The 27,720-nt window shown below is 41.9% G+C and overlaps 1 protein-coding gene across 2 annotated transcripts in view; it reads left to right on the top strand.

The window, feature by feature from the left end:
* LOC126473625 (cuticle protein 38-like) overlaps positions 1–27,720 on the top strand; it is a 75,197-nt gene that overhangs the window by 27,693 nt on the left and 19,784 nt on the right. Inside the window, exons 1-2 of one of the 2 annotated variants that reach the window (XM_050100799.1) lie at positions 19,261–19,308; positions 21,040–21,193. In XM_050100799.1, coding sequence (XP_049956756.1) covers positions 19,297–19,308; positions 21,040–21,193 — 166 coding nt within the window. In that variant the 5' untranslated portion in view covers positions 19,261–19,296. Of the gene's footprint in view, positions 1–19,260; positions 19,309–21,039; positions 21,628–27,720 lie in introns of those variants that run through there. The other variant, XM_050100798.1, reaches the window with a different exon arrangement.

The following is a 27,720-nucleotide window of genomic DNA, read 5'->3' as shown; positions in this document are numbered from 1 at the left end:
ATGATATAGGCACAACAGCAAGAGATATTGTAGTAATGAAAGCAAGGAAGCAAGAGATGAGAGGATATATGTGACAGAGGCAGTCATAGGAAATAACAGTGTATTTTGATGCTGAATTAGGCAAGATGATAAAGGGAATTCTCATTAGAAAAATTTTGGTAGAGAAGATAGAGAGCAAGTGGAAGGAATTGATATTAGGCCCTATTTAATGAAAAAGATGATTGTATTGCGAATGCAGAGGAAAACGGTGTTGCTTTGGCATCTCTGTACAGTAATAAATCAGATTCAACTGTGGATCATGATCAATCAAATAAATGAGTGTTATGGTGTTGAAAATGAGAGTGTAGTTTGCAACAGAAATGATATTGAGCTAGGTGAAATGGAATCTACTATAGTGGAAGTAAATCTTAATTGTCTGGCGGCAATAGTGCCTGAATCTAACGTTGGTTTGAATAGGTGTATTCAAGGAGGCACCTGCTCCAGTGATGTGATGTGGTCAGGATGTTTTTCCTGTATCAAATGGCAAATGGCGTTGGTGGTGATTTTTGTGATATGCAGTATATAACTGCATATAATGATGATCTTTGTAGTCAGGCAGTGTTGGTGCTGTTTTTCGTAATATGCAGAATATTGCTGCAGATGATGTTGTTTTCCTATTAGAGACTATTAATCCTAATGATGTAAATTCTGTAGCAAATTGTATGACTGAAGAAGTGGGACATACATCTTTATTGTTGAACCTTGAGAGTAAGAATTAGGCTGATTTCGCTTCTAAGGATTGTACAGCCGGGTCCGAATGATTACAAAACTGGGCACCTGAAGATCAGAAGCCCAGTAGACATGAATATGTTAGGCAATTCAAGAAGCTAAGTGAAGAGAATTGTGAGTACAAGGACGTTTTGGAAGCTGTTGCCGGCCGGAGTGGCCGTGCGGTTCTAGGTGCTACAGTCTGGAGCCGAGCGACCGCTACGGTCGCAGGTTCGAATCCTGCCTCGGGCATGGATGTGTGTGATGTCCTTAGGTTAGTTAGGTTTAATTAGTTCTAAGTTCTAGGCGACTGATGACCTCAGAAGTTAAGTCGCATAGTGCTCAGAGCCATTTGAACCATTTTCTGGAAGCTGTTTTCAAACGAAATAAATAGGGATAGAAAGTAATTTTTATGAGAACATGGACAATAAGAAAAAATTTGAATTTTCAGTCACAGGAGTCAGAATAAAAAATGCTACTGGGAATTACAATGAGCCAATAAGAAAGGTAGTAGCATTGTTTGTAGACATCGCATTTCTTGCGTGCCGAATCTGAACATAAATATGGTGCCAGGCAAAGACTTACTGGGTAATCAAGGGGAAAACATTGCTTTTAAAGAAAAGGCACTTAAAATAAATGTTGGAGATGCCAGGAAGAAAGTTTAGTTTAAGACTGATTTGACTGGGAAGGAGTTGGTGGCCAGCTTATGTGTGTACACTGATAGTCTAAAACATTATGGCAACTGACCATCGCGTCGCTGGATGCCCCCTGGTGACTCTGCGGACACGTGATGCGGTAACAAAAGTATGTAAGCGGAGCAGACACTGACGAGAGATCACACTGGCGAAAGTATGGGCTGCAAATCGAGAAATCCATTGAAACAAGCGACTTTGACAAAGGGCAGATCATTATTGCGCAGCGCCTGTAAAAGAGTATCGCGAAAACGGCGAAGCTGGTCGAATGTTCACGCGCTACTGTCGTGAACATATACACAAGAGGTAGGAGGACAGTGAAGCTACCACTTGGCGGTAAATATATAATATTATACGAGTTGGAGAGGTAGAAAAGCTAGAAAATTTGGAAAGTAAGATGCAAAGATACAATGCATTTGTAATTGAAGGGACAGTGAAGTAAACAGAAAGGAGATAATCATTTCTGTTAAGAAGTATGTGCCGGCCGCGGGGGTCTAGCGGTTCTAGGCGCTGCAGTTCGGAACGGCGGGACTGCTACGGTCGCAAGTTCGAATCCTGCCTCGGGCATGGATGTGTGTGATGTCCTTAGGTTAGTTGGGTTTGAGTAGTTCTAAGTTCTAGGGGACTGATGACCTAAGATGTTAAGTCCCATAGTGCTCAGGGCCATTTTTGAAGAAGTATGTAGGATTATATTAACAGCAGCACAAGAGAGTATAAGAGGACTAGGATTTATTGTGCATAGGAAGATAGGTCAGAAAGTGAGTTACTTTGAGCAATTGAGTAATAAGATTATTCTCATGGGAATCAGTAGCAAACCAATCCTAACAACAATAATTGAGATATTAATACCGATGTCACAACCAGTAGATGAAGAGTATGAGAGAATATACGAGGGCTTAGAACAGGTAACTCAGTATATAAAGTGAGATGATAATCAATTAATTGTGGGGGACTGGAATGCTGTGGTGTTGAAAGAAACTGAAGACGGTGCTACGGATGAAATAGTGGTAAGAATGAAAAGGAGAAAGACTAATTAAACACTGCCAGTAGTTGCGAATACGCTGTTCAAATATAACGAGAGAACGAGGTACACTTCGGAAAGGGCTGGAGACACGGGAAGACTCCAGGTGGATTACATCAAGTGACAGAGAACGCGAAATGTGGCACTGGACTGTAAGGCTTAATCAGGAGCATTGCGCACATAGTACTAAATATCTACGGTCGGACGACGTATATAATAAATTATGCACACGAAACCTCCTCGTAAATCAGTCTGCCTGTTAGTGAAAACCGTATTATAATCCCTACAGTAATTCTTGAGATTAGTCTCCACATGCGGAAAGAAAAAGGCGGCAAGGTACTTTATATCGTCCGTCCAGAACGGTCATTGACTGATTCTATTCCTTGCGAATAAGCAACGTCAGAGCAGTGACTATGGTGGCAGTTTGGACTACATCTACATCCATACTCCGCAAGCCACCTAACGGTGTGTGGTGGAGGGTACCTTGCGTACCTCTATGGGTTCTCCCTCCCATTCCAGTCTCGTGTTGTTCGCGGAAAGAATGATTATCTGTATGCCTCTGTGTCGGATTTAATCTCTCTGATCTTATCCTCATGGTCTCTTCGCGAGATATACGTAGGAGGGAGCATTATACTGCTTGACTCCTCGGTGAAGTTATGTTCCCGAAACTTCAACAAAAGCCCTTACCGAGCTACAGAGCATCTCTCTTGCAGAGCCTTCCACTGGAGTTTATCTATCTCCTCCATAACGCTTTTGCGAGTACTAAATGATCCTGTAACGAAGCGTGCTGCTCTCCGTTGGATCTTCTCTATCTCTTCTATCAACGCTATCTGGTACGGATCCCACACGGGTGAGCAATATTCAAGCAGTGTACTGTAACCTGCTTGTTTTATTTTCAGATTGCGTCTCCTTAGGATTCTTCCAAAAATGAATCTCAGTGTGGCATCTGCTTTACCGACGATCAACTTTATATGATCATTTCATTTTAAATCATTCCTAATGCCTACTCCCAGATAATTTATGGAATTAATTGCTTCCAGTTGCTGACCTGCTATATTGTAGCTGAATGATATGAGATCTTTCTTTCTATGTATTCGCAGCCCGTTACACTTGTCTACATGGAGATTCAGTTGCCATTCCCTGCACCATGCGTCAATTCGTTGCAGATCCTTCTGCATTTCAGCACAATAACTGTAAACAACAGATGTGCATCCGACAAGTCAGTTGTGAGCAGGCAGTGTTAATCAGTGGAAATGTCACCGTAGTGCGCCAACGTTGTTGCCCCATAAAGTGCAATGCAGGAAAGTGTGAAGATATTCCGTTGAGTGTTTAGAAAAAGAGAAAAGTGTGAGCCAAGTTTTTATCGCACAGCTTGACTCCTGCACTAAAACAACGACGCGCTGATGACTAGCGCAACTTGTCTGAAATGAAGAACGCGCACAGTTCCTTTCTAGGAAAATCGTCAAGCGTGACGAGACTTGGTATTATTAGCACTAACCTGCCACAAAAAGACATAGTGCAGAATTTGGCGCTGAACGTTCACCAACACCGAAGAAGAAAAAAATTTAGCCTGCCAATGTGGCCGAGCGGTTCTAGGCGTTTCAGTCCGGAACTGCACTGCTGCTACGGTTGCAGGTTCGAATCCTGCCTCGGGCATGGATGTGTGGGAACCATTTCTTGAAGGAGCAAATTTGAGGCGAGGGTTGAACAACATTTCAAAGAAAGACCTTTGTGTCACTTTAACTTGTTTGTGTGAAAATTCTGTTCGTTTTACTAAAGGGAGAAGCGTTTTTATTAATCCAGTTTCGGAACTGGTTGGACTGACGAGGTGTATAAATTCTGGTCAAGCTCTGCTGCGCTCTGTAGCTGCGGCGGATCTGTACGTTACTGCTTTCCCAGTCTGATTCTGTCTCTGTTCTACAACTCCTTTCATAACCACAAGATTTCATTCCAAAATGCCTGTTAAATGTAGAACAGATAAATATACGTATGTTAAACTCACCTTCCTCGTGAATCAGTTTGTCTGTTAGTGATTACAGTAGCGATATCCCTACAGTAGTTCCTGAGATTAACCCTTACATACAGTCGGAAAAACACGGCGTGTGACTATAATTTTAACAGGTACGTATGCAAAAAATTCTGAGAATGTAGATCTGTGGTAGTGAAACATGGACTCTAGGAAAAACGGAACAGAGGAAAATCAGAGCATTTGAGATGTGATGCTACAGAAAAATTAGGTCGAAAAATTAGGTGGACTGGTAAGGTAAGAAATGGGAAGGGGTGTGTGTTTCCACGTAGATTCGTCGAGGAAGATAGAAATTGGAATACATACAGAAAATGACTGGGGACGTATGTTGGAAGTGCTACTTTGAGACGCAAAGCTTGGCATAGGAGAATTCGTCGTGAGCCGAATCAAACCAGTTGAAGGACTAATGACTAACAAAAAATAAATAAATAAAGAGTCCACTCAAATTAAAAGGTATCGTCTGGAAGAATCAGAGTGGAAAGAAGTGGGATATTCTAGGGCTGAGGAATGATGAGATGCATTCAAACTTCTCTGAGGCTGTAGATACAGGGACACTGAAAACTGAAGAAGGCATTTGGTTAAAAAAGAATGGACATCTCTTAAAAGGGCAGTCACACAACTTGGACGGACTAATATACTTACGAGGGAAGTAACGATGAAGAAACGCTGAGTAACAGAAGAAATATCTCAGCTGACCGACGAAAGAAGAAAGCCAAAAAACAAGAGAAAGAAGTCCAAAAATCCTCCGTAAAAGTCATGAATACAGCAATACAAGTCACTTGCAGATGAAATAAAGAAGAAGTGCAGGGAATTTAACGTGAAACGTCAGGAGAAAAAATGTGAAGTGGACGAGAAATAAATGGTCTTCGGAAGTACGCATTCAGCATTCAGGAGAGTATAAAAAATGAAAAGCAAAGGTGTGAACACTAAGACTGTAGTATGAATTTCGTAGTTAAATGTAGAGAGAGGAAGGTAAAAAGAATACAATGACGGCCCCTGCAAGGGGAAGGCACTGCCTGCTGTCGTGATGGAAGAAGAATTGTAAACTGATCTGGAAGACACACGTCCTTCAGTGTTACAATAAGAGTTTGACAGAGCTGTGGAATATGTGTTACTAAATAAAGTAGAAGGCACAGAAAACACTCCTTTGGAATTTTGATAATCACTGGGCAATGTGGAAATCTAAGACTCTTGAGGTTGATGAGTAGAATCAATGAGAGTTGAGAAGTACCATTAGACTTTCGGGAAAACATCGTCCACACAATTCCAAAGATATTAGGAACAGTTACGTGCCAGAATTAGCTTACGATCAACACAAAAGCTCTAGAATTGAAGTTGCTGACATGAATAATCCACAGAAAAATGGAAAAAAATTGAGGATCTCTTGGATGAAAATCATTTTGTGTTTAGGAACGAAAAAAGCACATGAGAGGCAGTCCTGGGCTTGATAGTTGAAATAAGGCTTTAATAAATCAAGACATGTTCGTACGGTTTCTCGTACAAGAAGCACAGTGTAAATGTATGCAAGCTGTTTGAAATTGTGAGGAAAATAGTAGTAATCTATGGGGAAATACGGATAATCTGCAATTTGTATAAGAAACAAGAACGAATAATCAGAATAGAAAAACAAGTACGAAGTGATCAGATTAAAAACGGTGTAAGACAGAGTAGCACATGTTCACCTCTTGCTGTTCGGTCTGCGCATTTGAACCGTGTCGTTGGCCACGGTTCCTGTTTTTCCCTTGGTTTACTCCTGTTTGGAGTTTCCGCGCCTCCCTAGAGGGCGTTGCGGAGCCTCCGCGAGCGCTCTGCTAGCGCGCCCGCTGGGAGGAGGCGCTGCGTGCCGTGCCGAGGGCGGACGAGAAGTTGAGACAAGTGTTTGGCCCTGGACGACCGTTTTGCAGCGGGACGCTCGGTCCCTCTATGCTAAGTCTGGATGGGCCCAAAAACCTGGGACGTGAGGACACAAGAGGCCATAAATCTGTGGACAACGTTTGGATTCCGTTCATGGTCTGGGAAAGTTATAAATTCAGTCTCCGGCTGCCAATGACCTCAAGAAGGTGGTGTCGTGACCAAAAAGTAAGATTTTTCATATGGTTACTGCAACGGTCGTCGTCTGGCGGGGCCAATCTCCCGTTGTTTTGGGAGCTATTAATAACTGTGTGGCAACGTTTGTCTGCTTTGAGTTTGTGATCGGAAATTGCCTTGCGTGTGCGTTACTGCCCCCTTGCATGATCGTGCATTTGAACGCCATGTTGACTTAAAGCCCGCGTCTTAAATAAAAAAAAGGAAATTTTTAGGCTGTGGACCTTCTGCAAGCCGTTGTTTTCACATGGATGGCATAGTCACTGTTTGGATAAGCACATTGTAAAATGTTGTTAAATAACCTTGTCCTGTCTGGCGGAGAGATAGAGCCAATTAATTTTATGGATGTCTGAAATGCGAGCATATGTTAATGTTCGCCAATATCTGTTGTGTTTTAGTACGTAGGTATATTTAATTTTAGTCGTTGTTATTGTGTATACATTCTTGTGTTAAGGAGTTTAGTCCCCGCGTCTACATCTACATCTACATCTACATCTACATTTATACTCCGCAAGCCACCCAACGGTGTGTGGCGGAGGGCACTTTACGTGCCACTGTCATAACCTCCCTTTCCTGTTCCAGTCGCGGCGTTTCAGGCAAATGCCGGGATGGTTCCTTTGAAAGGGCACGGCCGATTTCCTTCCCCATCCTTCTCTAACCCGAGCTTGCGCTCCGTCTCTAGTGACCTCGTTGTCGACGGGACGTTAAACACTACCCTCCTCCTCCTCCTCCAGTCGCGTATGGTTCGCGGGAAGAACGACTGTCTGAAAGCCGCCGTGCGCGCTCTAATCTCTCTAATTTTACATTCGTGATCTCCTCGGGAGGTATAAGTAGGGGGAAGCAATATATTCGGTAGCTCATCCAGAAACGCACCCTCTCGAAACCTGGCGAGCAAGCTACACCGCGATGCAGAGCGCCTCTCTTGCAGAGTCTACCACTTTAGTTTGTTAAACATCTCCGTAACGCTATCACGGTTACCAAATAACCCTGTGACGAAACGCGCCGCTCTTCTTTGGATCTTCTCTACCTCCTCCGTCAACCCGATTTGGTACGGATCCCACACTGATGAGCAATACTCAAGTATAGGTAGAACGAGTGTTTTGTAAGTCACCTCCTTTGTTGATGGACTACATTTTCTAAGTACTCTCCCAATGAATCTCAACCTGGTACCCGCCTTACCAACAATTAATTTTATATGATGATTCCACTTCAAATCGTTCCGCACGCATACTCCCAGATATTTTACAGAAGTAACTGCTACCAGTGTTTGTTCCGCTATCATATAATCATACAATAAAGGATCCTTCTTTCTATGTATTCGGAATACATTACATTTGTCTATGTTAAGGGTCAGTTGCCACTCCCTGCACCAAGTGCCTATCCGCTGTAGATCTTCCTGCATTTCGCTGCAACTTCTCTGTATACTACAGCATCATCCGCGAACAGCCGCGAGGGACTTCCGACACTATCTACTAGGTCATTTATACATATTGTGAAACGCAATGGTCCCATAACACTCCCCTGTGGCACGCCAGAGGTTACTTTAACGTCTGTAGACGTCTCTCCATTGAGAACAACATGCTGTGTTCTGTTTGCTAAAAACTCTTCAATCCAGCCACACAGCTGGTCTGATATTCCGTAGGCTCTTACTTTGTTTATCAGGCGACAGTGCGGAACTGTATCGAACGCCTTCCGGAAGTCAAGAAAAATAGCATCTACCTGGGAGCCTGTATCTAATATTTATTGGGTCTCATGAACAAATAAAGCGAGTTGGGTCTCACACGATCGCTGTTTCCGGAATCCATGTTGATTCCTACATAGTAGATTCTGGGTTTCCAAAAACGACATGATACTCGAGCAAAAAACATGTTCTAAAATTCTACAACAGATCGACGTCAGAGATATAGGTCTATAGTTTTGCGCATCTGCTCGACGACCCTTCTTGAAGACTGGGACTACCTGTGCTCTTTTCCAATCATTTGGAACCTTCCGTTCCTCTAGAGACTTGCGGTACACGGCTGTTAGAAGGGTGGCAAGTTCTTTCGCGTACTCTGTGTAGAATCGAATTGGTATCCCGTCAGGTCCGCAGCTTTTAAGTGCTCTATTTAATAATATTTAAGGTAGTGCTAGATTTTCTATTTGGTAATCCGCCTAGCCACGACTGATGTAGGTTGCTCGGTCTGTCTGAAATGTTGGGTCTACTGGACAGAGACCATTGTTGACTTTCTCTCCTCAGCTCCGAAGTCCTGTATTGATACTACGGCGGTAGTTCTGCCGTAATCTCACTTGCAGAAGTTATCAATTTTTGTGAGCACAAATAAAGCTACCTTTGCCTCTGTAATCTTCGTCTTCTGGCCAGCAAGCTTCGGTTAATGATTAAAATTCACCATCCTTGTCTTTGTCCAACCTAGTGGCTTGTGTTAGACGAGTTCCCTTTCCAGTTCGGGTAAATGTTTCCTGGTGGAGCCATCTTCTTTCCCGAGCCACGTTGAGGTAAGTTACCCGAGTGTCTATTGCCACTCAGTGTCCCAGGAGAACGAGATAAGAGGTTAATTATCTACTCCACCGTTATGCTTAAAAAGGCGAATTAGAGTAGTTCTGGATAACCTAAGTATTGTGCACTATTAAGATAGTTGTAGGTTTGGAGAAATTGCTGTCTGGTAAAATTAAGCCTTCTGTGTCGGTAATCAGGCGTATTCCACGATCCAAAATAGTTATAGAAATGAAAGATTTGGTTTTGATACATTGCTGAGACATGACTTAATTATTTGCTACTGATGTTAATTGTTTTAAATGAATCTTCTTTAATTTGTGGTTATAACTCTCAATGGGTGATCGTCCTTAATGGTGTAACATTTAATGTTCGTCTGATTGTCCCCTATGTCACTTACTGACTTCATTCGGAGACTGAAAATGTTTATGGGACTTTATTAACCGTTGATCTTTATTGTTTATGGTCTTAAAAATATTTTGATAAAAAGCAATAGTTTTAGATTCCTATTGCTTATTAAGTAATTCTTAATCTATATAGCAAATATTACGAGTGCAAATATTCTCTCATTGTTGCTTGTTCTGTGGTTTACACTGAAGGGTGTGACAATAAATACTAAATCTAAAGTGAAGCGTTGGGGCAAATTAATTATTTCCCTTGTCATTACCGTTAAAGATAACTGACTGTTTGTCGCTTGTTACTGAAATTGGTTGGGAGAACAGTTTATTGATTGACCCCGTAGAAAGAGTATGTCAACATCGAAGAAGCAATAACGGAAACTAAAGACAGGTTCAGGAAAGCGACAAAATCCTAGGAGAAAGAATGTCGATGGTAAGTTTCGCTGATGATATTGCTATCTTCAGTGCGAGCGAGTAACAATTACAGGGCATCCTGAATGTAATATACAGTGTACTGAGCAAAGAAAATGGATTGATAGCAAACCAAAGAAACATGGAAGCAATGAGGAGCAGGAGAAATGAAATTAGTGATAAACTTAATATCAAAATTTAGGTCCGCAAGTAGGAGAAGAGAAAGAATTGTGATATCTTGGAACCAAATACATGATAGACGAAGTAACGTGCATGTTGTTGTGGTCTTCAGTCCTGAGACTGGTTTGATGCAGCTCTCCATGCTACTCTATCCTGTGCAAGCTTCTTCATCTCCCAGTACCTACTGCAACCTACATCCTTCTAAATCTGCTTAATGTATTCATCTCTTGGTCTCCCTCTACGATTTTTACCCTCCACGCTGCCCTCCAATACTAAATTGGTGATCCCTTGATGCCTCAGAACATGTCCTACAAACCGATCCCGTCTTCTGGCCAAGTTGTACCACAAACTTCTTTTCTCCCCAATCCTATTCAATACTTCCTCATTAGTTATGTGATCTATCCATCTAATCTTCAACATTCTTCTGTAGCACCACATTTCGAAAGTTTCTATTCTCTTCTTGTCCAAACTATTTATCGTCCATGTTTCACTTCCATACATGGATACACTCCATAAAAATACTTTCAGAAATGACTTTCTGACACTTAAATCTATACTCGATGTTAACAAATTTCTCTTCTTCAGAAACGCTTTCCTTGCCATTGCCAGTCTACATTTTATATCCTCTCTACTTCGACCATCATCAGTTATTTTTCTCCCCAAATAGCAAAACTCCTTTACTACTTTAAGTGTCTCATTTCCTAATCTAATTCCCTCAGCATCACCCGACTTAATTAGACTACATTCCATTATCCTCGTTTTGCTTTTGTTGATGTTCATCTTATATCCTCCTTTCAAGACACTGTCCGTTCCATTCAACTGCTCTTCCAAGTCCTTTGCTGTCTCTGACAGAATTACAATGTCATCGGCGAACCTCAAAGTTTTTATTTCTTCTCCACGGATTTTAATACCTACTCCGAATTTTTCTTTTGTTTCCTTTACTGCTTGCTCAATATACAGATTGAACAACATCGGGGAGAGGTTACAACCCTGTCTTACTCCCTTCCCAACCACTGCTTCCCTTTCATGTCCCTCGACTCTTATAACTGCCATCTGGTTTCTGTACAAATTGTAAATAGCCTTTCGCTCCCTGTATTTTACCCCTGCCACCTTTAGAATTTGAAAGAGAGTATTCCAGTAAACATTGTGAAAAGCTTTCTCTAAGTCTACAAATGCTATAAACGTAGGTTTGCCTTTCCTTAATCTTTCTTCTAAGATAAGTCGTAAGGTCAGTATTGTGTCACGTGTTCCAGTGTTTCTACGGAATCCAAACTGATCTTCCCAGAGGTTGGTTTCTACTAGTTTTCCATTCGTCTGTAAAGAATTCGTGTTAGTATTTTGCAGCTGTGACTTATTAAGCTGATAGTTCGGTAATTTTCACATCTGTCAACACCTGCTTTCTTTGGGACTGGAATTATTATATTCTTCTTGAAGTCTGAGGGTATTTCGCCTGTTTCATACATCTTGCTCACCAGATGGTAGAGTTTTGTGAGGACTGGCTCTCCCAAGGCCGTCAGTAGTTCCAATGGAATGTTGTCTACTCGGGGGCCTTGTTTTGACTCAGGTCGAAAGACCTGCTCTGTCAAACTCTTCACACAGTATCGTAACTCCCATTTCATCTTCATCTACATCCTCTTCCATTTCCATAATATTGTCCTCAAGTACATCGCCCTTGTATAGACCCTCTATATACTCCTTCCACCTTTCTGCTTTCCCTTCTTTGCTTAGAACTGGGTTTCCATCTGAGCTCTTGATATTCATACAAGTCGTTCTCTTATCTCCAAAGGTCTCCTTAATTTTCCTGTGGGCAGTATCAATCTTACCCCTAGTGAGATAAGCCTCTACATCCTTACATTTGTCCTCTAGCCATCCCTGCTTAGCCATTTTGCACTTCCTGTCGATCTCATTTTTGAGACGTTTGTATTCCTTTTTGCCTGCTTCATTTACTGCATTTTTATATTTTCTCCTTTCATCAATTAAATTCAATATTTCTTCTGTTACCCAAGGATTTCTACTAGCCCTCGTCTTTTTACCTCCTTGATTCTCTGCTGCCTTCACTACTTCATCCCTCAAAACTACCCATTCTTCTTCTACTGTATTCATTTCTCCATTCCTGTCAAATTGTTCCCTTAAGCTCTCCCTGAAAACTTGTACAACCTCTGGTTTGTTCAGTTTATCCAGGTCCCATCTCCTTAAATTGCCACCTTTTTGCAGTTTCTTCAGTTTTAATCTACAGGTCATAACCAATAGATTGTGGGTGGTCAGAGTCCACATCTACTCCTGGAAATGTCTTACAATTTAAAACCTGGTTCCTAAATCTGTGTCTTACCATTATATAATCTATCTGATACCTGTCAATATCTCCAGGCTTCTTCCACGTATACAACCTTCTTTCATGTTTCTTAAACCAAGTGTTAGCTATGATTATGTTGCACTCTGTGCAAAATTCTACCAGGCGGCTTCCTCTTTCATTTCTTAACCTCAATCCATATTCACCTACTATGTTTCCTTCTCTCCCTTTTCCTACACTCGAATTCCAGTCACCCATGACTATTAAATTTTCGTCTCCCTTCACTATCTGAATAATTTCGTTTATTTCATCATACATTTCTTCAATTTGTTCGTCATCTGCAGAGCTAGTTGGCATATAAACTTGTACTACTGTAGTAGGTGTGGGCTTCGTATCTATCTTGGTCACAATAATGTGTTCACTATGCTGTTTGTAGTAGCGTGAATAGTATCCAAAAAAACTCTACTTTTATCAAACACTGGCTTTAATTTGAGGAAGAAATTTCTGAAAATGTACATTTGTAGCAACGAGTTGTATGAAAGTGAATCAGGATTGTGAGAATACTCTAAAAAGGAGAGACTCGAAGCATTTGAAATGTGCTGCTGCAGAAAGGTATTGAAAATGAAATGGACTGATAAGAGATGAGGAGGTTCTCCCCAGAATCTGTGAGGAGGGAAATGTACAGAAAACTGACTAGATATAAGGACGGGATGATAGGAGGGCCTTCGGGGCAAGTGGTAGTTAAGAGGCAGGCATAGCAGAGATAGCCGCGCTGGACTGCATCACTGCAGCCAGAGGACTGATGATATCACATCCACTCCACCGCTACCCAAAACAGTGTATTTAAATTATTCACTTAAAACTGTAATTTGTCATACTTGGTGTGATCAATGCTCTGTTTGATTATATGCGTAGTGAAAGTATCTTTGTTTCTAGTGTTTACAAACTAGTGTTCCTTGTGAACGATAGTTGTTTCCTGACAATGGTCGGAAGCCGATTCAAAATCAACAAACATTAGTAGAACGAAAACGCACTTAGTTTGTTTCTCAGTTTTAAATATCGGAATTGTTCTACCAATGAGAGACGGAGGAATCCACAATTATATTACAAGCAGTGTAAAGGTTCTGAATCAGTGACAGTTAGTGATACGGAAATTTATTAGGAGGAAATAAGGGTTCGTAACATTAGGATAAACAAGGAAGCAATTCGTACTGGAACTGATTTCTTACGTAACACCTAAATGAGGTAGAAGATAATTCCTCACTGAGATCAAACCAACTTCAGCAAACAGAAAGTGGAAAATTATTTTTCTTCTAATGTTGTAATTTGTGACACAACTGTTTCTTTCGAACTACTATGCACAATTTACATCAAATTTTATTAGAAAAATAATTATAATACAGCTACTGTTGTTGAAATGATCATAAGTGAATACGAAATATTACTCATACCACATCTTTCATTCAGCCTCTTAGGACGAGTGTACTGCAAATTTCAGATCAATATTATGAACCGCCATAGGAAAGTTAGCATGCCAGTGCCCTGCGGCTTGGATGCGTCTTATGGCCAAAAGTAAATAATACGCTGAGGAATTGTTGAATGGAGCGGCAGCTGATATGAGAGAAAAATAAAGTAGAGTAGACAAAGGGAAAAAGCGATTTGTTGAACTCTAATTCTTGGAAGACATAGTACTAAACGAGAGGAAATGATTACCGTATCAACAAAACAAGATTACGCAGCAAGAAAATAGGAGACGTCTGAAGCAGACTGCCCAACACGAGTAATATTTCCTTAAGCATCAAAAATTCAGATGCTCCCAAATCTTGATATGAAATGAAGAAACTAAATCCTGTAACAGGAGAAGTGAAAACAGGAAAAGGATCTGAATGTATCTGAAGTGTGCTGTAATAGCATTATGTTAAAATAAATGAATATTGCAGTACAGAATTTTAAGTAACATAAGTAATGTAATAATACAGAAATTTATTGAAAACCCTTAACAGCAAAAGGGACAGGGCAATATGACACACAGTCGAGTATCCAGTATTACTTTAACAGGACCTGGCGCGAACAGCAGATGTGGTAGCTGTAGCGAGATAGCTTATGATATGTGCGTCGAATTATTCTGGAAGTCTGGTGTAGAAGGTACGCAGAGTTACAAAATACTAGTACAGATCAGAATCCTACTAATTTGACAGATAATTACCAAAATAAAAGCAATAACAATACCAATACATCTCACAATGTTGTCATCTTATAGTAGAGGAATATTTCTGTAGTCATTCATGAGAGGCAGGCAAAAGCTTTACCTTGCCTGACGTGTTTTCATTGATTCGTCGTCTGACGGTAGGTATGTGATGATAAAGATAACGAAGTATTTCTGAAGAATGAGTGTTACGTTCTTTAATCGACTGGTGAATTGTTAAATAACTTGCATTACTCGGTTACAATATTTGGTGACATATTATGTATCGTTAGAAGAATACTAGTAAAATCATCTTGTAAACAGCCAAATATCTACCAGACATGACATTGTTTTGCTTGGACAATTTGCTGCGGTTAGTAAAGACAATGAAAGTTTATTAATAAACTATCTTCCAGTTATCATTTACGTCTGCCAAGGTGTACGACACTTGTATCAAGGGAATGCTCATATTTTTTGTCCAAGACAATCTGTATGAATAAACTGAACCACAAATCTATCTGCACTGCGGCGGTTTTTGTTGGTCTTTAAGGCAGAACAGAGACCTGCCAAAAACTGCAGTCGTATAAGAATTCCTTTACTTGTGATGAAATTGTACAAGCTTCCTAAGGAATCAAGATAGAAGAGAAAAATCTGTGCAGTCGTTTTCGTTGTTGCTTGTTGCACGTGGACCAGCAGGAGAGGAGACAAAAATTAGAGCGACAGTTGTTGATAGATGCTATCTGCTACCTCCCTCTATCTCTGAGATGGAATACTCATTCATTACAAATCTGGCTCCTATTGCATCAAACCATAACTGAAACCTTAATTCGTGTGATAGTTGAATGGTATACATGCAGGTGTTACACAGAGTTCGTAAGTAATTGAATAAAGAGTTGGAAACAGTCAAGACACGCTGAAAAATAATTATTTATAATTCTTTGTTCACTGACGGTTTCAGCTCTCTGATCACCTTCAGGTATCACGTAAATTTTTGAATAGTATGACATAATGGAAACTGGTAGTATATAAATGGTTACTTTATAAGTAGCTCTTGTCAGTTTCGAAATACACTAACGGAACACCGATAACTACTGTAGAGTAACGGAATTTCTGGAATACATTTGTCTAGGCAAAATATCTAACTGATATACATCGTAAGATAGCAGGCTAATGTAAGCTCAAGAAAATCCATTGCAACTGTGAAACGCTGGTACGTTGTTAACTGGTGTAAACTGTAGAATGCCGAATGGAAGCATGCAAACGTGCATGCATTGTGTTGTATATGTACCGGATGTCAGTTTGTGGGAAGGAGTTCCATACCTGTTGGACTTAGTCGGTCAGTACAGGGGCGGTTAATGCTGGATGTGGATAGCGCTGAGGTTTCGTCCGATGATGCCCATATATGCTCTCTTAGAGATAGATCTGGTGATCGAGCAGGCCAAGAAAACACGTCGACGTTTTGTAGTGTGTGTTGGGCCACAATAGCGGTATGCGGTCCTGCGTTATCTTTTTGGGAAACACCCCCTGAAATGCTGTTCATGAATGGCTGCATAACAGGTCGAATCACTAGACTGATGCACAGTTTTGTAGTCTGGCTGAGTGGGAAAATCACGAGAGTGCTCCTGGAGTCATACGAAATCACGCTGCAAACTATAGCTCCAGGTGTAGAGCCAGTGTGTCTAGCACGCAGGCAGGTTCTCTATAGGCCCCCAACTGGCCTCGTTCTAACCAACACATATCCATCACTGGCGCCGAGGCAGAACCAGCTTTCATCAATAAGCGCAACAGACCTCCACCCCGCCCTCTAATGAGCTCTCGCCTGACGCTATTGAAATTTCAAATAGCAGTGGTTTGGGGGTCAATGGAATACACGCTACACGGCTTCTGTCTCGGAGCAGTTCCTGAAGTAACCCATTTGTAACAGTTCGTTGTGTCACTGTGGCGCCAAGTGCTGCTAAAATTACTACTGCAGAGCCGTACACCGAACACCTCTCGGTAGCGCCACTTTGTCGTCCAGAGTACGGTCTCCTTGCGACCGTACATTCTCGTGACCAACGCCGCCAGAAATCATGTACAGTGGCTACATTCCTGCCAACTTCTTCTGAAATATCGCAGAAAGAAACTTCCAGCTCCTCGTAGCCCTCTTACAAGACCTCGTTTAAACTCAGTGAGGAGCTCATAATGACATCTTTGTCGCCGTAAAGGCATTCTCGAGTAATATGAGCACACCAAGTCCAATGTCAAAGCTAACTAACGCTCACGACCGTTAGAGCGTGCATTAAAATCAACCTTGATTTGCATCCTCATTGTGGCGCTACCAGCGTCACTCTTATGCGACTGGCGCGAAATCTGAATAGACATCATTATTCGGATGTAGAAGCACGCCTACCAACTTTCGTTTATGTTGCACCATTCACTCTTGGTGTTGCGATTTTCTTTCCATCAGTGTGTGAGGTTTTCCGATCATTATGTATCCATTCACTCTAGAGTACAGTGCACACACACACACACACACACACACACACACACACACACACACACACACACACACACATATATATATATATATATATATATATATATATATATATATATGTATATATACACACTAGGAGAAAGGATGATCTTCACTACTCAAGGTTAAATCTAACTTTGGCTCAGAAGGGCGTAAATTATGCTGCCACAAAAGTCTTTGGTCACTTACCGAATAGCATGAAAAGTCTGACAGACAGCCATATGGCACTTAAAAGGAAATTAAAAGAATTTCTTAATGGTAACTCCTTCTACTCATTAGATAAATTTTTGTATATAGTAAGTGGGTAATTTCCCCAAGCCCCACAAAAAATAAAAAACATTAAGTGTCATGCAATATTTTGTGTAATGTAATATCTTGTATAGACACCTTTTATTAACCTGACACGTTCCACATCATTACGAGGTGTCGTATTCATGATCTATGAAACAAGTACTAATCTAATCTAATCTCTCTAATCATTAAGGAGTCATTAACGTGATGAAGTATCTACATTTACATCTACACTCCGCAACTCACGGCGTGTGGCAGAGGGTACTTCTGGCACCATTAACTTTACTTCCATTCATGTTTTATTAGCGAATGGCTTATGCGTAAAGTAGCTGTCCGTAAACCTCTGTATCACCTCTAATTTCTTATATTTTTTCGTTATGGTCATTTCGCGACACGTATGTGAAAGACAAAAGTATGTGGTCTGTTCCTTTGCGGAACGAGCACTCTCGAAATCTGAACAGTGAGCCTCTCTGTGTTGTCATACGGCTATATTGTAGAAGCTCGCACGTAAGTTTCAAATGGTTCAAATGGCTCTAAGCACTATAGGACATAACATCTGAGGTCATCAGTCAGCTAGACTTAGAACTAGTTAAACCTAACTGACCTAAGGACGGCACTCACGTCCATGCCCGAGGCAGGATTCGTACCTGTGACCGCAGCAGCATCGCGGTTCCGGACTGAAGCGCCACGTAAGTTTTTTTGAGCATCGTAACACTCTCGCCCCGAATAAGCTATCTCTTGACGATCTTCTACATTTCATCAATTAACCCAATTTTGTTACGATCCCACATTAAGGATATACACAGAAGAATCGGTCGAACAAACATTTTGTAAACCACACCTTTTGTTGATAAATTACTTTTCCTTTACATTCTTCTAATGAACCTCAATCTGATGCCTGCTCTTTATAGTTTGTTTTATGTGGTCATTCTAATTTAGGTCGCTACTGGTGGTTGCTCCTAGATATCCTCCGCTGTTTACTGTTCCCAGTGATTTTTCGCCACTATTGTAACTGAAAAATAGTCAATTTCGTCGCCTACTTATGCGCCACATGCTACATTTATTTAGGTTCGGGGTTAATTACAGTCCTTCTGCAGGTCTTTCTGCAATTTGCTACAGTCTTCTGGCGTTACAACCTTCTTGCATACAAGCGCATCATCTGCCAACAGGCTCTTCCGATTTTATCCTCTGGACCATTTACATATATTGTAAACAGTAACTGTCCTATCACACTCCCTTTTGGCATTCCTGGAGTTATCGTACATCTTTCGATTTTTTTCCCTTAAGAGAGCCGTTCTGAGTTCTGTCACCAAGGAAGTCCGTAGTCTGTCACTCGGTAAGCACGCCTTTCGTTCAGTTAAGGACGGTACGGAACTGTATGAAATGCCTACAAGATATTAAGACATTTCGGTATCCATCTGGGTGACGATGTCTATAGAGACATGGATCTCATGGACGAATAGGGCGCGCTGATTTTCGCGAGATCTCTACTTGAATTTTATAGAGGAGATTTTTGTTCTCCTGAAACTTAACACGTGCACCTTGAACTAATTTCTTAAATATATATAAAAATATAGTAACTTTCATGATTGGTGCACACCTACACAAAAAGGTGAAATTGCCAACTGTACTACCAAACTGTCTGAGTGGGATTCACTTCCGTACAAATACTTCGAGTTCTAGCGAAATATATGCCTATAATTAATCATCACAGTGACTCGTAGACAAATTAGCCCATTCACCTCAGTACTATTGAGGAAATATCGCTGCCTTACGAGCGTTGTATGCACTGTGTGTTGCATCAGCCTCAACCCACGGTTGGCGTCCTAGGAGTACATGGAGGGAAGGACAGCGGCCAGTACTTTCACGTCAAGGCACCGCCGGACTACGGTATAAATAGCGTGATACCCGGAGCGCAGTCACAGTTCAGCAGCTGCAACAGCCAACAGCCCCAAGAGCCGACAATGAAGACCCTGGTGAGTGCAAGAGCGTCATAGAGTGTTCACAGCTGGTCTCGGAAACGTGTGATCACTATGATGTGGCTTGCCACACATACTTATGTAGTATGGAACACAAAATTTGTTTTTGTGGTTTCCATACTGTTCCATGCTAGGCATGTGGGAGGACAGTTTCTTAGAAAAAGCTGACTGAGGCAATACATTACAGCTCGAGTGCCTTCTAACCAGATTTCTTCTCACCATGGTTTATATTATCAATCGATTACCTAAACTACACAAAGAACTTTTGTAATGGTTCTAAGGAAACTGGTATATTGTAGTGTTATTGCTTCATCAAAATTATTATGAGATATTCTGCTAGGACTGCTTAGAATAAGATATCCATATGAGACAGGTTCAGTGCATGTTATATACACATTTACTTTGCCCATAAAGGCTAAACACACAACAACAGGAAATTGAGTTGAGTTTCTCCTAAAGGTATTACCATTATCAACTAATTTTAAAACCCACAAGCAAAATATAGCAAAATCATGAAATGAAGACTTCTGACATCGCTCTATTCTACTTTCAGTAAATTTAGGAGTGGGTTACTTTCAGAAACGACCAACGTGCAACAGAAATCCAACGTAATCTAGTATGAAATCATCATTGAGCCATTCAGGTACAACAAATTCTGCTGCGCTATCAGAATATAAATTTCTTAAGCAAGAGGAACTCTGATACAAGTAATAGAGGGTAAAAATAAATAGAGGATGTGGCTTATTTAGGCAGTGCTGGAATAGGCAGATTACGGAGTGAGACACTGAAGGTGGCATATGAGTTTTTGCTGTTTGGACACCAAGATAACTGACATATCAGAAATAGTATACATGTCGTGTGACGACGGCCTCCCGTCGGGTAGACCGCTCGCCTGGTGCACGTCTTCCGATTTGACGCCACTTCGGCGACTTGCGTGTGGATGGGGATGAAATGATGATGACTAGGACAACACCACATCCAGTCCCTGAGCAGAGAAAATCTCCGACCCAGCTGGGAATCGAACCCGGGCCCTTAGGATTGACAGTCTGTCGCGCTGACCGCTCAGATACCGGGGGCGGACATATCAGAATTAGATAGGGTATTTAATGCAAACTGGCACTAGAAAAAAATGGGTTTTGGACAAAGATGTGTGTTAACATGAAATACAAATTTATATACAACTGTATCGTTTATGGAGATATTTTTCAGGACTGTAACCTATTACACAAGCAAAACGAGTAAAATAAATCCATACAAGAAGAGAACAGAAGCTTGTGAAATGAGGTGCTGCAAAACCCTAATGAGGAGGAACTGAAAGGAATTATGAAAAAAAGTATGACATTAAAGCGATCGGTTGATGAGACTTATCCTGAGGAATCAAGGTATCACCAGTTTGATTACAGAGGAGAGCATGGGGCAAAAATGTTTAGAGGGATGCAAAAATTTGTCTACAGTAAGCAGGTACAGACGAGTGTAGGTTGCAGTAGTTATGCAGAGATCAAGAGATTTGCACAGGAGAGACTAGTGTGAAGACCTGTAGCAAGCTGGTCCTCAGATGAAGCACCACTACAACAGTATGAACAAATGGTTTTAGCTCAAATTCCTTTCGGTCTTAGATAGTTATGAATTCTTATACGTAATGAGTTTTCCACCATGCTTATATTTTGAACTGATCCGAAAATCAGAAGGTTAAAACACAATATTGAGTATGATTTTTCTGTCCCATAGATCGTCCTGAGCGTGGTGCTGGCCGTGGCAGTGGCGAAGCCCGGCTACCTGGGCGCTGGACTGCTGGGTGCTGGTCTGGCAGCCCCGGCCATCGCAGCCGCCCCCATCGCCGTGCCGGCGATCCCGCAGCCCCCTGCCAACATCATCATCGGACCTGGCGGTGTGCCCCTGGACACGCCTGAAGTGGCGGCAGCCCGCGGCGCCCACCTGGCCACCGTAGCTCAGACGCGGGCCCGCGACGCCATCATCAACTCGGCCGCCATCCTCGCCGCCCCCGCCGCCATCGCTGCCCCCGCCGCCATCGCCACCCCCGCCGCCATTGCCGCCGCCCCCGCCTACGCGGTCGGTCCTCCCGCGCTGATCGGCGGCCTCGCCCCCTCGATCGCCGCCCTGGGCCCAGCGGTGGCTGGCGCCCCTGGAGCCCTGGCTGCTGCCGCCCACTTGCAGGCCAAGGCTGCCCTGCTGGGCTGAACTGCACTCCACAACAACTTCTATGTCGACTGAGCACATATAAATATGTCATAGAGCTTTATATTAGAGCACCACACAGAGGCTACAGAGATATTTATAATTAAATTTACAAATTTACTTTCGTCTTCTCCTCTCTGGAACCTACTTATTTAATCCATAGTTGTACAGTGCAAAACGGTTGATCGTCTAAACGATACTGGATACACTGAATACACTATCGTTGCAATCCCTGCTAATCAGTCCAGAAAGGTGCCACGACCTTCTCCAAGATGTCAATACAGGTATACCTCTTCTTAAAGCACGCATTTACGTGAGTGCCGTTATTGACAATGGGTCTGGTTCAACAAGTTTTCCTGATATGATATACTTCAAGCTGCTAACAACGATACTCTGGTCAAATAATTTATCGGTATGCAGCCGCGTGATATCATCGGTAACTGCCGATGTTTTGACAGGTCACCACTATGTCATCTTCAAGGTAAAACTGCAGCACGTAAGCGCTATGCTAGTTATCTTAAAACCTCGATTTTCTGAGCAATTCCGGAAGGATAACACACAAGCATTCCCACACACATACACACACAGACACACACAAACACAAACACACACACACACACACACACATACACACACACACACACACATTGTCAGCGCCAACATGTCATCCAAAAATGATCCTCACCAATAAATTACTAACTAAGGTTAAGGTGGCATTAACTCTGTCCGTCTGCTTTTTGATAATGGAGAGAACAGGTTTCGAAGCAGAAGGAAAAACTTCAGTCTCTACTTGCAAAGTTAAATGGCTCTGAGCACTATGGGACTTAACATCTATGGTCATCAGTCCCCTAGAACTTAGAACTACTTAAACCTAACCAACCTAAGGATATCACACAACACCGAGTCATCACGAGGCAGAGAAAATCCCTGACCACGCCGGGAATCGAACCCGGGACTTGCAAAGTTACTTGCAGTTTTAATCTCAGCTGCTTCCTTAACAACACTATCCCAATAGATGCCCGAATCTCCGGGTTGTTATAATCCTTAGGATTTTCTGCAATAGCCGATTGTCTCGGATGTTGTAAGTCTATGTGACGCTTATGATCAATACACGTGTCTTCCACGGTCCTGATTGACCAATGTAAAACATGCCGCATCTGCAGGGAACTTGATAGACACCCAAGATCATTTTCAAGGGAACCTAAAAGACACTAATCTAGGATGGAGGTCAGAAAAAGACTGAAATCATATATCCTCGAAATGCGAACAATGTTATTGGAGATGATGTCTGCATAAGGCAGAAAGGCCGTAGACCTTGGCAGCAATTAGGTATTATCATCACTCATCTGGTTCTACGTTGGTCACTAGGGCAACGTACATCTCATCTGCCTTTCAGTATATCCATTCTGATGAAAAGTGTCCTAAAGAGGGTTCATAAGGTTGAAATGGCTTTGAGCACTATGGGACTTAACTTCTGAGGTCATCAGTCTCCTTGAACTTAGAACTACTTAAATCTAACTAACCTAAGGACATCACATACATCCATGCCCGAGGCAGGATTCGAACCTGCGACCGTATCGGTCGCGCGGTTCCAGACTGTAGCGCCTAGAGCCGCTCGGCCACTCCGGCCGGCCACGAGAAAGCAAGTTCCCTATACAACCCATATGTGACGATTAGGCTGGATTTAACACAGCGTGTACCGAAAACCTACACACAGGGACCCATACCTGCACAAACATTAAAATCACCACACGAGCCAGAAAAGAGGCATGATTAATACGATCGTAACGCGAGCAACGCGAATGTGTGAGCAGCAGCACATCAGACGCGAAATTCAACACTTAGGAAGTGTTCTGAGGAGCAGTGGGGTACTCCACAAGTTATATTACAAGTATAACAGAGCCAAATATTAGGCGAAGAGACAAATCGGAAAAATATGTCGGGTACGACCCTTCTGCCATACAATCCAAAAGTGACGGACAGAATTGGCCTATATTGCGCAAATAAGGCGAAAACACTATTTACGAACCGACAAAGATGATCGAAGGGTGTCTCAGATCAGCAAAGGAGGGAAAGGGACATTCTTGCAATGTCAGGAGTATACCGCATACCATGCACATGTGGCCAAGTTTATGTTGGAATGGTTCAAATGGCTCTGAGCACTATGGGACTTAACATCTGAGGTCATCAGTCACCTAGAACTTAGAACTACTTAAACCTAACTAACCTAAGGACATCACACACATCCATGCCCGAGGTAGGATTCGAACTGGCGACCGTAGCAGCAACGCGGTTCCGGACTGAAGCGCCTAGAACCACTCGGCCACAACGGCCGGCTAAGTTGGAATGACTGGAAGATCAATCAACACCAGGATCATAGAACATAAGCGACATTGCAGGTTGGGGCAGGTGGAGAAATCGGCTGTGACTGAGCACGCTCTGTGTGAGACGAACCACGTAGTAAAATTCACCGACACGGAAGTTCTGGCTGTAGAGAAGAACTATCACACCCGTTTGTCCAGAAAAGCTATAAAAATAAATAGCTTCAACAAGAAAGAAGAAAGGCTCAAGGTAAAGGATCCTGCTTCTGGTGCTGCAGCGAACGACTGTCGCAGGTAACAAGAGAACCACAGCGGAAATGATCGCTGAGAAGCCCTCGGACGTTGGTGCGCCGCGTACAGTCGTGGACAATACGAGCGACACCCCTCGCCTTTTCGTTATGCTGATCCGCACAGCTTGTAACCTTCCCACAGAATAATTATTAACTGAAAATCGACCATGAACCACACAGTAATATTAATTAAATAGTGAACCAAGAACCATGAATAAACTTCCCACAAAATTAATAATTAAATGAATTTTTCTAATATTGTAACCTCAGAACAAAATTGATTTTAATATAACCTCTGAACAAAATTGGCTCACAGCCATTTGAACCATTTTTTTGCTTTCTGGGATCGCTAGACAACATACAAACAAATCGTGTTAAAGAATTTTATTACAAACTGAAGAAATACCAGTCGGGCGCGGCGCGTATGTCCTCTTCGCATAGGGGCCGTTGCTGTCGCGTTGTCATCCTGGAGAGGGGTCGTTCCGTGCAGGATTGGCTGACGTTTTCCCACAGCCCTCTTTGCTCTATCGTTTTCTGCTGGCGTGCTGGTGCTTGTCTTTACACAGTAACATTCCTCCTCCCCTCCCCGCCCCCCCCCCCTCCGTTTCCCAAAGCGAAGGACCGTCGTCGTACAGGGAGCACGACAACGGCGGAGGGGGTAATAGCGTGGGACGTTGTGAGATGATGATGATGATGATGATGTTGGGGTTGTGGGGCGCTCAACGGCGTGGTTATCAGCGCCCGTATAATTATCCAATCTTTGCTCAGCCCAATTTCGCCACTTTCCTGGATGATGATGAAATGATGAGGACAACACAAACACCCAGTCATCTCGAGGCAGGTACGTTGTGAGGGACTAGAGGCTGTGGCTGATGGGGACATCAGTCTTCCAGTCCTATCCAGCCTTCGCTCTGGTGGAAACATCACTCGAAAAACAGCCACAGGATTCAGAAGACTGAATTATGGTCCAACTAGTGTTCGCTTTTGGTCAAGACAAAATGTAGGAAATAGGATCAAGAGATGGAATAGTGATTATAGGCACAATAGCAAGATATTTCGTAATAATAACAGCAAGGAAGTAATAAAAAAAGAAGATATATGGGATGGAGGCAGTCATACATAGGAAATACTAACTTTTTTGGAGGTAAGATGATATAAAGAATCCTCATAAGAGAAGTTTTTGAATAGAGGTTAGAAACCAGTGGGGTCTATTTAATGAAGGTGATGGTTGTGTTAGAAAGGAAAATAGTATTGGTTTGGCATCTCTTCTAAATAATGAATCAGATTCAGCTGTGGATCCTGAGCAAATAAATGAGTATTGTGATGTTGACAATGAGAGTTTAATTCGCAACAGAAATATTATTGAATTAGAAGAGATGGAATTTCCTATGGTGGGCGTAAATATTAACTGTGTAAGGGGCAATAAAGTCTGCATCTATGGTTCTTTCAAGCGGGTATCTCCAAGGAGGCACCTGTTCCGCTAATGTGGATGATTTTAATAGGGCCAAGTAGTGTTCCTGTATCAAATGGTGTTGATGGTGACTTTTGCCATATGTGGTATATAGCTGCAGATAATGATGATCTTTGTGGTCAGGCGGTTGATCTTGTGTAAGATGATGTAGGTGGAGATTTTTGTAATATGCAGAATATAGTTGCAGATAATGAAGTTTTTGTGTTAGAAGCTGTGAGTACAACCAGTAATATTATTGATGAAAATTCTGTTGCAAATAGTATGAATGAAGAAGTGGGACAGGCACCTTTATTTGTTGAACCTTGACAATAAGAAGGGGGCTGATTTTGATTTTAGAGATTGGACAGCCAGGGCCAAGTGGTTTCAAAACTGGGTACCTGAGGATTAGAAACTTAGTAAAAATGACTATGCTAGGCAGATCAGGGAGGTAAGTGAAGAGAACTGTGACTACAAGGATATTTTTAAAGAATTATTTAAATGGGACAAAAAATTTTAAATTATTTTGGCGAGATTGTGCATTTATGATGAGGAAAGGTAGTATGGGGAATGATAGCAGCGAGGGTAACAATCCATTCAGTGAAAATGATAACAATGATGATGAGATTCAAACCTTTTTGATATTGGATATTATTTGAAAACTTTCACCAGCAGTTGATACTAGGCACTTGGAAGAAAGGAAGTTATGATTTTGGGAGAATGTCAGGGGTATTAAGTGTAGGAAATTAAAAATTTGAAGAAGCTTTTCATATGTTAATTGCTGAGTGTGATGAGATAGAACCATTTGGTGTCAATGAGATGTGTTCTATGATAAAAGACTGTGTACAAGAGGTGGAGTAGGACCTTTTAGCAGAGAGTAAGATATAATTTTGTTGATAAGGTTCAGCCTTTAATAAATACTGAAGTGGGGGAAGTATATGAGATTGCTTTTCTGGATACTGGGAGTTCTACTTGTGGGACAGCAGACTATTTTTGTGAGCACATTAAGTATGAGAGAACAGTTGAATTTTCAGTCACAGGAGTAAAAATAAAAAATGCTACATTGAATTACAATAAGCCATTAAGAAGAGAAGTAATATTAGTTGTAGACAATTCATTTCGTATGTACCGATTTGAGCATAAATATGGTGCTAGATACAGATTTACTGGGTAATCATAGGGCACACATAGATTTTAAAGAACAGGTATGTGAAGTAAATGCTAGAGTTGAGAGAAAGAAAGTTAAGTTTAAGACTACCTTGACTGGGAAGGTCTTGGTGGCCAACTTATGTGTGTACACTGACATGTCAGAACATTACGATCAGTGCCCACTGCGAGGCTGGCTGCCACCTCGTGGGGCTGCGAGCACGTGACGCAGTAACAAAAGTATGTAGGCGGAGCAGACACGGAAGGGAGATCAGGCTAGCGAAGATATGGGCTACAATTGGTGAAACCCACTGAGGTAAGCGAGTTTGACAAAGGGCAGATTATTATTATGCAGAGCCTGTGGACGGATATATCGAAAACGGAGAGGTTGGTCTAATGTTCACGTGCTACTGTCGTGAGCACGGAAAGAGGTAGAAGGACAATGGAACTAACACTAGGGGCGCAATGGTTCGTCCACGACTGTTCAGAGAACTAATGGTTCGGTGGCTTGTCTGTTCTGTAAAGTAGTGCACATAGTAGAGCAAAAGTTAGCTTGTAGTTGACTTGACTTCTGTTTTTGAACAAAATTATGTGTATGTGTTTAGGGATAAGATTTTTGGGGAAGCCGTGAGAGTGAGGCTACACTATGCAAGGAGCAGATGTTAACAGCCAGAGTGGTGTTGAATTAAGATGATGGCTGTTTGAAGTGGATAATTTTCTTGTGATTATGTTAAAATTCTGTGGATCTTATTGCCTTGCGTGTATGTTTTGGGGACAAGTTTATTGTATATAGTATGTTAAGTTTTATATTTTTGGAGGTGTATTTTTTGTTGTAATATGTCTCTTTCGTGGGTATATTTTGGGGGTAAATCTCTTGGGAAATTGTTAGATGTAAGAGTTTTGGATGGGTTAACATATGCATTTTTATTTGATTGTGGGGGTTGAAAATATGAGCTACAAACCAAAGAGAGAGAAAAGTGTTGTTCAATAAGCTGCAAAAGCTGTAATT

This window comes from Schistocerca serialis, chromosome 4 (genome assembly GCF_023864345.2).
Source record: "Schistocerca serialis cubense isolate TAMUIC-IGC-003099 chromosome 4, iqSchSeri2.2, whole genome shotgun sequence".
NCBI lineage: Eukaryota > Metazoa > Arthropoda > Insecta > Orthoptera > Acrididae > Schistocerca > Schistocerca serialis.
This window is presented reverse-complemented; position numbering and strand designations above follow the sequence as displayed.